We start from the raw sequence: 12,661 nt of genomic DNA, 5'->3' as shown, positions 1-12,661 counted from the left end.
TTTGGGTTTTTTTTTTTGCGGTACACAGGCCTCTCACTGTTGTGGCCTCTCCCATTGCGGAGCACAGGCTCCAGACGCGCTGGCTTAGCCACCATGGCTCACCGCCCTAGCCGCTCTGCGGCATGTGGGATCTTCCCGGACCGGGGCACGAACCCGTGTCCCCTGCATCGGCAGGCAGACTCCCAACCACTGCGCCACCAGGGAAGCCCTCTATGACATTTTTATAGTTAAGTTGTAGAAGTTCCACTTAAACTCTTTTCCTGTCTAGATCTGATTTGAAACTTGTATGTATGTATTCATTATAAAGGACATTGTTACAGGTTAAAAATATACTGAGTTTTCCACTTACAAGCCTTACAGATTTATATCTAAGTAGATGTTTGTCAAAGCCAACTCTTTAGAAAAAGAAGCAAGTGTAAATAAAATCCATGAGCATCGCAAGTTCAGGTTTAGAAGGCCAAATTGGACCAGTAAGAACAGTGATTGTAAAACCATCTAGATTAGGTACAGAAATGTCTTGGCCCAAGTTAAAGGATACTGATTCCTAATGTTGTGTTGCTGAAGCAAAAATAATATGGGTATCTACACAAGACTCATTAAAACAAAATTAAACAGCAGACAAGCCCTGCACCTCCTTTTGGTTTTGTGATGTGAGGACCAAGGGGGTGAATAACTGACTCCTCAGCCCCCCCAGCACCTGCCATTGTGGAACGAAGGTGGAGGCACCTCCTCAGCCTCTTATTGCACCAGGCTGTGTGGGAGCCCATGAGGAAATCTGGTGTTTGGTTTGCTGGAGGACTCGAGGGTTTCTCTCTGAGATCATAACAGGATCAGTGACTTGGTTTTTAATCTGTAACATGAAGAGTGCCATTTTATGGTTAACTATAAAATAATATTCTGTCTTTGTGCCTTGAGCTTTCTAGCTGAAGGGAAGGTGAAAAAAAATCATATTAAGTTTGTTTGTAATGCTATTTTGCATCTCCTAGATGAGCACCATGCCTGGACTCCCTACCCGGCCCTGTTTCTATGATATTGATTTGGACCCTGAAACTGAGCAGGTGAATGGGCTGTTCTAAACAGGTAAGTTGTTTCTGGTGAAAGTTCTGCTTTTTTCCTTATGAGGCATGTTTATGAATTATAGGACTCCAGCTAAAGCTACGAAAGCGCAAATTCAGTGCTTTCAAAAGATTTCTTTCCAGACATCAGTGAGAGGAGAGGGGGCAGTAGTGTAACTAATGAATGAAATACTTACATTTCAACATTTTTGGAAAAAGAGCAGGGTTCATCACAGTTTGGCAGCGTAGGGTGGAAAGGCGCCATCCAGTGAACTAAGGAGGGACCCCAGTGGAGGTTAGACCCCCCCCTGTGGAGCCCCAGGAGGCTCCGGGCTTGGAGCTGATAGCACATTGGAGGGCAGGAGCAGCTGAAGGTCTGCATACTCTGAATAGACAGTTGGCACACAAGAGTGAGTAAATGTCCCAGAAAGTAGAAAAGAGAAGGAAGCAGGACCAGTCCAGGAGTTCTTGGGTCTTAAGTGAAGGGCCCCCAAGTACTCATCACAATGAATGGGCCACCCCTGGACATATCCAGGTGAAATTTCAGAAACATCAAAGATGAAAATCCTAAAAATCCTCTCCAAAGAAGAAGAAATGGCTTTTGCCTATGAAAAAAACTGAGAATTAGCCTGAACCTCTGTCTTCTTATCAGCAGTAAAAGGCTCCTAGACAGTGGAGGAATGCCCTCCAGGTCTACGGGGAAAGATGACTTTCCACCTGTGTTTACACCCACCAAATCAATCCAGAGGTTTTCAGACACGCACAGTTTGGCACCCCGACGCCTCTTCCTAGGAAGGGATTTAGCAGTGTACTCCAGCACAGCGAAGACCAAAGAAAAGGGAGACACGGTTTTCAGGAAACCAAAGCCTGGTCTGGACTGTAAAGAAGGGGAGTCCTGACAACTGCAGGTGACCCAGAGTTACAAATCCCACATGGAACAGGAGAAGGGAGGAATTGAGAAAGAGTAGAGAGAGCTAGAAAGACAAGGGTGTCAAAAGGGTAATTATGCAAAAGAAAAGCTCTAACATTGTTTAAGAATGTAAAGGTCCAGGTGGAAGCAAACCGTGGCCATCATCTGGGCAACTGTAAGGGTGGTTGCTCATAGAAGCACCTCTGCTTACACAGCAGAGAGACCATGTGCTAGATGCTGGGGGAGCACACAGAAATGTCATCCTGGCTCATGCTTGGTCTGCCCTTGAACAGTATTCACACAGCCATAATGTAAATGCTGTGCATTGTCTTCAAGTCTATGGACAGACCCCAGAAGAGCTGGCAGTGGGAAGGGAGGTAAATGTTGACAACTTTGACAGTGAGAGAGGGTGATGGTGCTGTGTGGAAGGGAAGAGGAGATGTTTCAGCGCTTAGAGAAAACTATTTCTTGTTTCATTTTCCTTCCAGATTGTCCATCTTCAAGAAGCAACTTTGAAAGTTTGGCCAGTGTTTATTCAGGCCTCCTATCGGGAAGTGTGTGGAAGTTGAGAGAAGTCAGTCCCGGCCCCGAAGATTTTCTGAAAAATAAGTAGTGGGAGTTTTCCCAGAAGCCTTTCTTCAGTCTTAATTCCCACCATTGTGTATAAATCAACACAAATCATTCATGCACATGCCTAATTACTTTACTGCATCCATAGAATAAAAGTAAATAATTTTGCAATCTCGGTGTTCAAATATAAATTGTAGCATTAACAGACTGCTGCCCTAGCTCTGCTGTCCTGTGTGATCTGGGAGACCCCTTGGACTGAAGAAGCAAGTTGTAGTGTGTACTATATGATACATTGTGTTTAAAGGGGGAAAGGTGCATGGCTTGTGTGTTTCTGGGAGGACAGGAGACCTCCTGAGAGGGCTGAGAGAGAAGTAGAATCCAGAGGACATGCCTTTTTGTCATGTACTTTTCTGTATTGTTTTTTTTTTACGCCGAGAAAGTATTGCTTACACAGGTTTTTGTCCTGAATTTCCTTAGAATTCCCGTTTCTGTCACAGCTTTAGCACCATTTTTTTTTTTAATTTATTTTATTTATATATTTTTTTGGCTGCATTGGGTCTCCGTTGCTGCGTGCGGACTTTCTCTAGTGGCGGAGAGCAGGGGCTACTCTTCATTGCCGTGCACAGGATTCTCACTGCGATGCCTTCTCTTGTTGCAGAGCACGGGCTCTAGGCAAGCGGGCTTCAGTAGTTGTGGCTCACAGGCTCTAGAGCACAGGCTCAGTAGTTGTGGCACATGGGCTTAGTTGCTCCACGGCATGTGGAAGCTTCCCGGGCCAGGGCTCGAACCTGTATCCCCTGCATTGGCAGACAGATTCTTAACCACTGTGCCACCAGGGAAGCCCAGCACCACTTATTTTTAATAAGTCCTCAGGAAGGATGGTCATACAGCATTAACTGTAGGGTAGCTCTTTCTGCTCTGTTGGTTCAGCACATATTTATTGAGCTTCTACCCTGTGCCTGAGCTCTCTCTCCCTCCCTACAGGATGTTTTTTCCCTCACATGTTTTCCCTTCTCTTCTTGTTCTTTATCTTCTAACTCTGTTCTTCCTCTCCCATCTTTCCTCCCTTTTCCCCTTCTTCTTCCTGCATTGGATCCTTCCAGAAGATGTTGCATCCCCACCGGCGCCAGTGCTAAAAGACTGCTAGCATGGGCAGAGCAGTGTTTTTCCTGGTGTCCTTGGTTTTATTATTTTTAATCCCCTAGGTGTGATTGTAATAGTGTCGGTTTTGCAGTTTAAAGAAATGATGACAGTGCTTTGGAGGGCATATGGCAAAGGGGTCATGAGCACGGAGCCCCAGCTCCACCATGCTTTGTATGCTGCCTGGCACATTGTACACACTCAGTGATGTCATTTCCTGTTCAAAAGCATCATTTGGGCCCTGTCTGCACAGAGTTCATTGTTTCTAGTGTTTTTTAAAATGTCCTATAAAACCTCATCTGGATGGGACTTTCTGGGAATTCAATTTGTAAACAGGGGAAGAAAGCAGTCTATTGTCAGACGTGGTGACTTAAAGATCACCTTAAGGAATTCAGGCTTCCTCATATCACCAAAAGCCATGTGGGTTTATTTATTTATTTAATTTAAAAATTTTTCTGGTCGCACCCCACGGCATGTGGGATCCTAGCTCCCCGACTGCACCCGCTGCATTGGAAGCCCGGAGTCTTAACCACTGGACCACCAGGGAAGTCCCTGCTGTGTGGGTTTAAATCTTTAATATTGATAGAAGTAGTGAACACAGTTGGTGGGAGAGGGTAAGTGGAGGTTTATAAGGCAAAAAAACAGCCCTAATACAATAAATAAGCCAAATTGTCTTTACCAGGTATTGCTTGGAGTGAATGGACTAATGCAAGAATTTTCCTAGAAGTAAAATATGCCTTCAGTAAAATTTCAAATGGTACAATTTGCTCTTTCCACTTGGCAATATACCTTGGAGGTCTTGCTCCATCAGCAGTTTGGGATTCATCTTGTTTCATATGGCTGTGGAGTATTTAAACAGTCCTTCTGATGGACACTTAACCATTGTTTCCTGGTTTGGTAGCTACAGGCCCAGGCTGTGGGTGAATAGGGACCAGGATGGGAGAAACGGTATGATCAGTAGAGATCAGATAAATAAGCAAGTGATTTTATTGGCTCGCTGTATCTGGTGATGTTAACAAGATAAGCTGTAGGTAGGATAATTTCTCATCAGATTGGAGATATATTTAGAGCCTGTTCTCATTATATAATGAAAAGCTACTAATTGAGTAGCAGACAATGATATGGGTAATAACTTACTAACTGTCACTTAAGTGAGTTCAAGGATGACAGGTTTCTTTCCTGTATGAGGTACTGGATACATTTTTTTTTAACTCAGATATGGCATCGGGTTCTAGTTGTATTCTAAAGAAAAACGACAGTGCAGTATTTTATTTATAGTTCTGTACTCTGTGAGTGTGTGTGTTGGAGGTTGGAGATGAGTTATATGTAATACACCTTACAGAAATCTGCCCTTCAAATACAAAATCAATTCACCTCTTACCTCAAACCACTCTTCAGTTCCCTTTCAGTAGTCGGTTTTTTTTTTTAAGAAAAGCAACTGGGATAAGATCTTACAAGTCCTTAAGATGGCCTTTATTGCTTTTAACCTATCGCTGATTTCATTTCCAGTTACTTCCTAATAAGACAGCTATTCTACCCTGTCTTCATCTAGATAAGCTCATCTTATTTTTGCCTGAAATTGTTGCAAACTCCCAGATCTGCTAGATTTGAGAAAACTTGGATCTCAATAAGTAATTGCATCTCAGTTGGTTATGAGTGGCATGGATTTCTTTTGGCTTGTTTAAAGTTCAAAACTGACAGTAAGCAGGGTTAGTAACTCATCTGGGGATATAAAACATCTTCACAGCCTGGTATTCAATGAATGAACAAAGATAAATTGAATTCTTAATTATAACTACTATAAATTAGATGCTTCTGGATTTTCCTGTTTTACAGCTCTTGTCTCTAAGATCTTGACAGCTTAGATTCAGCTTTGCTGTTGTGTCCTAATAGTGCTTTGCTTAATAAGTTTCAGTGGAAGCTATAGAAACTTAGAGGTAAAATATATTCTTGGAAAAACATCCAAAAATGGGTAACTGAGGTTTACTCTCAAAGATCATGATCCTATTGAAGAAAAGAGTTAAGTACAACTACTTTTCAGTAGTTCTTCCCTTCATCATAATAGGTTCTTCATCTGCCTGGGAGGGGCCAGAGGAGAAGGCAGGAATTGTGCATCCCACGGGACCTCACCTCTGGAGCTCCCAGGAATGCCGTTGTAGGTAACATTAAGCCCACTCTCATTGTAACACCTTTCATTAGTGTTAAATGCATTGTACACAATGGATTATGTGTACAAATAAATGCTTATGGTGCTTTTCACTAAGGCTAGGAACTTGTTTAAAGACTCAAAATGTGTGAAAATACACAGCCTACCTAGTCAGGCAGGAGGGTAGATACTGCCTGTGCCCTTTGCTCTGATCAGGACTGGAATTGTGAGGAAAGCTGTCTCCTATTCTCCATGCCCCGCTTGAGAGGAACAAGGTTAAGCAGCCACCTAGGAATATCCTGAAGGGAAACATGGATAACTTGTAAGCTACTTATTCTTGGAAATATATATAAGGTATAAAGGATGGATGGGGCTGGGTTCCTGTGTTCTGACCTCGATGGCACACAGGTTGCATCATCTCTGCCTGCCTTCTAGATACTTACGAAGACACGGGTTTGTGTCTTGGGCCTCTGAGAGGATTTGGCAATGAACCCTTTGACACCCAAAACTTTTCCAGGAGTGGGTTTGGGTGTAATGAGGTTTTTCTCTCTCAGTTCATGTAATTTTCTCGCCAAACGAGATTCACTGCACAGTTTTGAATCCTACTTTTAAAATGTGGTATCTGCTGTGACTTAAATATTCAGTGGGGCGATTTATAATGGGAGTACCATAATTTAAAATTGGATTTTGCTACTTTGCGTCTGAGAAAATGGGAGGCTTATGACCCTGGTCCCCTCCCCATCTGCCAGCCCTCTCTTTTCTCGGTGGCCCCCGATGTGGTCGCGCGCCAGGGATTCGCGCCAGGCTGGGAGCGCCCGTGGCTGGGCGAACTGCTCTCGGAAAGACCTTCCGATCACCCCCTCACCCTCCCCCGCGCCCACCGCCCCTAGCCCGGCCCCGTCCCGCGCCCGCACCCTCCGCGCGCATTGGTGCAGCCGGCTGTCTGTCCCCGCCCTCTGGGGGAGGGGGCGCCGCGGGGCTGCGTTCTCTGCAGAGGGCTGCTTGCTCCGGGTGCGACCGTGGCTTCCCGCCTACCCGTGCGCCCAGCCCAGCGAGCGCCCCCGCGACCTCGGCGACAGCGTCGACCAGGGACCCCGGCGCCCGCGGTAAGTGAAGAGGGCGAGTAGGTTGCAGGTAAAGGGTGCGGACCGGTGCACCTGCGCGGCAAAGTGGGCGGGAGGTGCCCACTGGACACCGGGAATCCGGGCCGCCCGAGGTGGCCGGAGTGAGAATCGGGAAGGTCGTTTGTCTGCAGAAATCTCCAGCCAGCGCGACCCTCGAAAGCTCTGCCCACATCTATCCTCTGCGCGTTACAGCTCGTGTTGCTGGTAGCTTTTTTCCTTCTTTCCCCTTTTGGGGGAAAATAGAGTGCCGGGTTCCTGGACATTATAATTGTGCAGATAGCTTGAAGCTGGGTTATGTCTTCCACGCCCGCCCCAGCACTTTCCTTTTTGAGTACTTTCTGCTACGCTCTAGCTCCTGCCATAAGGCGATTCAAGCCGAAGGAGAGACGCCCTCCTCCAGGAGAAAGCTTCGTGGTCCACACCTGGCGCTGGGAGAGATTCACTGCTTTCCCCAGGAAGTGGCTGCTCTTTGCCTCCGTGCTTCTCTGCTCACGGGAAAAGGGGAAGGGGTATTTTTTGTGGCAGTAGACTTGCGATTCTATCAGGAAATTACAACAGGGACTTTAAGATTGCCCAGGCGATAAAACTATTTGTGCAGGTTAAGGGAGAATCATTTGCAGTCTAATGTCCTGCAAAGTTTTAGTATCTACAGGCTGCATTTTCCCCATTTCAGTTAGGTTTTGTTTGGGTATTTATTTCTGCATCATGATATACATTTAAGTGAGCTTCTCAAGCAGTTGTCTTTGGGCAATCCAGATTAGTTTCAAATGATACATTCCTAAACATGATCCGATTTCAGTATTTCTATTAGCTATACAGCCTCTGGTTAATAAAAACTCTCAGGCACTGAGAACTCACAAGAGGTGACGAGACTTAAGGAGCTATAATCAGCTGTGGTTCTTGTGCTTATGGAAACATCGTATGAGGAGGGACACTGTAAAATGTTCATATTTTAGTTCCATCATTGTTCTAGGATGACTTTGCCTTTCTGTCAGGGGCATGGAGTATGTAACACTCAACCTAAGAGAATATTTACTTAGATCATGAACTGATTTTCAGAGTTCCAATTCCTTCTGTGGTTCACAGAATCAAGAGCTACCCAAATAAACCTTCAACAGTGAAGGATTTACAAAAAAAAAAAAAAAAAAATACAAAGAAAGAGTCCCTTTGCTTATTTTAGGACATCCATCAACTAAAATTCATAGGATTTTTGTTAGGTGATCACCTCACGTCTCTATTCATTGGTACCCTCATACCGTTCTGTGGATTGATTTAAAATATACCTTTATATTTATATGTAACTAATCAGTTTGCCAATTGCATATCTTATCAACTTATTTCTGGCTTTCAAATTAGTTCCAGAACCACAAAAATAAAATATAAAGAACTGCAAAAGCTTAAATTTTAAAATAGCAAGAACTCAGTCTAGTCTTGGTTCAGTTATCAGTTGATGGGCTACATTATGGTAACACAACCATTTAAGCAATTTTTAAATTTTTTTGACTAGCGAGTCTAGTGCAGATTAGCATCTCCAAACAATTCATTTTTCTGATGAAACTCTTAAAACCCAGTTCCAGAGGACGGGCTTTAGAAACAGGCAATCTTGGGTTGAATCTGAGCTCTGTTATCGATTAGCTGTATAATCTAGAGCAAGTTACTTAACCTCTCTAGGCCTCAATTTCTTCATCTGTAGATGGTGATACCACCACCTACTCTGTAATGTTGTGGGAAGATTAGAGATGTAAAAGTGCTTATTAGCACTTCCTGATAGACAGGAGTTGCTCAATAAATGTCAACTATTATTACCATTCACTCTGACCTTCAACTATGTGCTCGTTATGGAAAATGTCTGAACTGCAGATACTTAGAAAAAAAAGTCAAAATTACACAAACAGATTTAAGAGTGGAGAATGACAGTGATGTTAAAAATTTCCCAAGGCATGTATGAAAAGTAGCACCTCCTTCACGGAACATACATTTTTAGAACAGAAACCTTATGGTATAATGGAAAGAACATTAGAGAGTCAAAGTCTTCAGTTCTAACTCTGGCTATGACCTCATCTAACTGTGTGGCTTTTAGCAGGCCAGCTGCCTACTCTGGAGCTCAGTTTCTTCATCTGGCTCGACTTGAATAATCTCAAATAATCTCTAAGATCCTTTGCAACTTCAGAGCTCTTTACTGCATTAATAAAAATTACACCCTGCCCTTCATTGTTTTTTGTTGTTCATGGTGGTGTGGTGGTTTTTGTTTGTTAACTTGCAATTCAGAGTCATAAACGATTCGTAAAGACAACACAACTCCAGAACTGATAAAATAATATCAGATTTGCAGAGTAATCCAAAATGAAGTTTTAACAAACAGACAGCAAAAGAAATTCACACTGAAATCTTTTGGATAGGGCAAAAGTAAACCCCAATTTTTATTCTCCAGTCATTTTAGTAAGTTATTATATGGGAAACATGCCCAGTAGAACCATATGCATTCAACTGAAATAGTCTCTATAGAAAACAGTAGGCTGATGGTGAAATAAAATACCACTCTCTTTTCTCTTATCAGGTTGACCCTTAAATAAAACAAAAATCTATCCAGTAAAAGGGCTTTCATGAAGAAATTAAAGAGATAAATTACAAGTAATAGTAAAACAAGGCATTTTTATAACTGGAAAAACCACCTAAAACAACTGTATGGAGTAAGACGAAAGGAGTGATTACATCGGGAAGAAATTTTACTTAGTGTGATATTTTTGCCTACTTTTTTGTCATAAAAGGCTGCTAAGGAAGAGAGGATACAGATTTTAGAGAAAGAAAGAGTGTAATATAAAAATGGAGATCACAGTTCCTGAAATACAAGTAGAAAGCAAGGATGAGAAGAGATCAGCAGAGGTTAGTCCTCAGAATGAGAGGCAGGAGGAAAAAGCATCGACGCTTTGCTTCAAGAGAAGAAAGAAAGCAGCCAAAGCAATGAAGCCCAAAGCTGGCTCTGAAGCTGCTGACGCAGCAAGGAAGCGTCCCCCAGAAGCAGGAGCTTCTTATCAGCCAGAGCCCCCCGGGGGGGCCTGGGCTTCCATCAAACGCCTTGTAACACGCAGCAAAAGGTCAGATTCTTCAAAGCAGCCAAAGCCCTTTGAGGCCAAAGTGCAACCTGAAATCAATGCTGAGGATGATAATTCTAAAAAAAAGGCAAAATCCAGACTCAAGATTCCCTGTATAAAATTCTCAAAAGGGGAGAAAAGAAGTAATCATTCCAAAATTATAGAAGACTCAGACTGCAGTATCAAAGTCCAACGACAGGCTGGAAGTTTGGATACAAAAACTCTGACCCAATCAGATGACCAGGCAGCAAAGACCAAGTCGAAGCAGGATGTAAGGGAAGATGTCTCACAGAAAGGGAGTGATGAGGTCTGTGAATCAAATGTGAACAACAGCATAACTTCTCCTGGAGAGAAAGTGATTTCAGTAGAACTTGAGTTAGATATAGGGCATTCTGCTATTCAAACAGGAACTCTAATCCTTGAAAAAGATATTGAAACGCTTGAGGAAAAACAAAGCATTCAACCTCAGCAAGCAAGCCCACTGGAAACTTCAGACACAGAACACCAGCTCCCAGTGGTTTCTGATGTTCCTCCCTCACCTGCAGTCCCAGATCAACAAATTCTGGAAGAAGCCAGAAACAGTATCCTAGAAAGTGGACCAGACTGGAAAGACCGTGAAAGTAAAGAGACTGTTGCTGAGGAGAGCAAGCCGAAAGATACTGAACTGAGCCAGGAATCAGATTTTCAAGTAAATGAAATCACTGCAGAAAAACCCAAACCAGAAGAAAGCAAAAGAATGGAGCCAATTGCTATTATTATCACAGACACTGAAATCAGTGAATTTGATGTTAAGAAATCTAAAAATGTCCCTAAGCAATTCTTAATTTCAATCGAAAATGAGCAAGTGGGGGTTTTTGCTAATGATAGTGGTTTTGAGAGTAGAACTTCAGAACAATATGAAACACTCTTAATAGAAACAGCTTCTTCTCTTGTCAAGAATGCTATCCAGTTATCTATAGAACAGCTGGTTAATGAAATGGCCTCTGATGATAATGCAAAAAGCAATCTTCTACAGTGACTTAATTTCCACATCATGGGAGAGAAAAAATGCTTAATGGTAAATTATTTTACATATTTGTGGTATTTCTTATTCAGTAACAAATGAGAGATTTAACATCTGTAGAATTTAAAGGTACAGTTCAAACCCAGAAGTGCTAAAGAATTAAGTTGTAAAATCCTCCCTTATCACTGAAATGTAGCCACTTCTGGATTGAAGGAAGTCAGTACAGATTGCAATGAAAAGTAATATCTAAGAAATTGCTAAAATGGTTTGTGGAGATTAGACTGCCTGGGAGAAGCAAGATGTATTTATTGAGCACTTGCCGTATGCCATAAGCTCTTTAATGTCCTCTGATGTCACAAAGCCTGGTTTCCTTTTAAAAGTTCAACACTGTGTATAGGTTAACATCGCATTCTGTTTTCAACAACTTTTTTTTTACAGTGCACTTTTATGTTGTATAAAATGGTGATAAGGTGAGCTATTTTTGTGAATGTGTGACTTAAGCTGTTATACTCCTAGGTAGTAGTCTTACCTCAAAAAAATACTGCAGGGCTTCCCTGGTGGCACAGTGGTTGAGGGTCCGCCTGCCGATGCAGGGGACGCGGGTTCGTGCCCCGGTCCGGGAGGGTCCCACGTGCCGCGGAGCGCTGGGCCTTTGAGCCATGGCCGCTGAGCCTGCGCGTCCGGAGCCTGTGCTCCGCAACGGAAGAGGCCACAACAGTGAGAGGCCCGCATACCGCAAAAAAAAAAAAAAAAAAAAAATACTGCAAACCAAAAAAATAATAGTTTGATTAAACATGAGTGGTTTTCTAGTCTTGCTCAAGTTCCTTACAAAAGCCATTCACAAATTACTTCAAACAGGCAAATAATTACCAAGTGCAAAGGTGTGGAAACAGGGAGTGCATTTTCCATCTCCATCTTTCTTCTGCCACAAGCAGACCTGTATAAAAATCCACTTGCGCACGCGGGCTTCCCTGGTGGCGCAGTGGTTGAGAGTCTGCCTGCCGATGCAGGGGACACGGGTTCATGCCCCGGTCTGGGAAGATCCCACATGCTGCGGAGTGGCTGGGCCCGTGAGCCATGGCCGCTGAGCCTGCGCGTCCGGAGCCTGTGCTCCGCAACGGGAGAGGCCACAACAGTGAGAGGCCCGCGTACTGCAAAAAAAAAAAAAAAAAAAAATCCACTTGCGCATGGGATCATCTGCTGAAAAGCTAAAAACAAAAAACGGTTTCCCTGGTGGCGCAGTGGTTAAGAATCCGCCTGCCAATGCAGGGGACACGGGTTTGAACTCTGGTCCAGGGAAGATCCCACATGCCGCAGAGCAACTAAGCCAGTGCACAACTGCTGAGCCTGTGCTCTAGAGCCCGTGAGCCACAACTACTGAGCCTGCGTGCCACAACTACTGAAGCCTACGCAGCTAGAGCCTGTGTTCCGCAACAAGAGAAGCCACCGCAATGAGAAGCCCGTGCACCGCAACAAAGAGTAGCACTCGCTCACTGCAACTAGAGAAAGCCCACACGCAGCAACAAAGACCCAACTCAGCCAAAAAATAAATAATTTTTTTAAATTAAAACAACAAAAAGTGGATTATTTTCCATCCAGGAGAAGACAAACTTCCCAAGTA

At 43.5% G+C, this 12,661-nt stretch overlaps 2 protein-coding genes across 7 annotated transcripts in view; both read left to right on the top strand.

Moving 5' to 3' along the window:
- The window catches only part of MTHFD1 (methylenetetrahydrofolate dehydrogenase, cyclohydrolase and formyltetrahydrofolate synthetase 1), a 59,459-nt gene extending 56,084 nt beyond the window's left edge, over window positions 1–3,375 (top strand). For 3 of the 6 annotated variants that reach the window (XM_079912879.1, XM_079912881.1, XM_079912880.1), the window contains 2 exons: window positions 987–1,080; window positions 2,454–3,375. In XM_079912879.1, coding sequence (XP_079769005.1) covers window positions 987–1,076 — 90 coding nt within the window. In that variant the 3' untranslated portion in view covers window positions 1,077–1,080; window positions 2,454–3,375. The remainder of the gene's footprint in view (window positions 1–986; window positions 1,081–2,453) is intronic. The other 3 variants (XM_079912883.1, XM_079912882.1, XM_079912884.1) reach the window with 1 other exon arrangement.
- Window positions 3,376–6,797: 3,422 nt separating this feature from the next.
- On the top strand, window positions 6,798–11,597 carry AKAP5 (A-kinase anchoring protein 5). Its single transcript, XM_079912888.1, has 2 exons — window positions 6,798–6,927; window positions 9,503–11,597. Exon 2 carries the CDS (start codon window positions 9,769–9,771, stop codon window positions 11,053–11,055), a length of 1,287 nt encoding a protein of 428 aa, XP_079769014.1. The 5' UTR covers window positions 6,798–6,927; window positions 9,503–9,768; the 3' UTR covers window positions 11,056–11,597.
- The last annotated feature ends 1,064 nt before the right edge of the window (window positions 11,598–12,661 follow it).

Source organism: Stenella coeruleoalba (genome assembly GCF_951394435.1).
Source record: "Stenella coeruleoalba genome assembly, chromosome: 2".
Classification (NCBI taxonomy): Eukaryota; Metazoa; Chordata; class Mammalia; order Artiodactyla; family Delphinidae; genus Stenella; species Stenella coeruleoalba.
The sequence above is the reverse complement of the archived record's forward strand: the minus strand, read 5'-3'. Positions and strand labels throughout refer to the sequence as shown.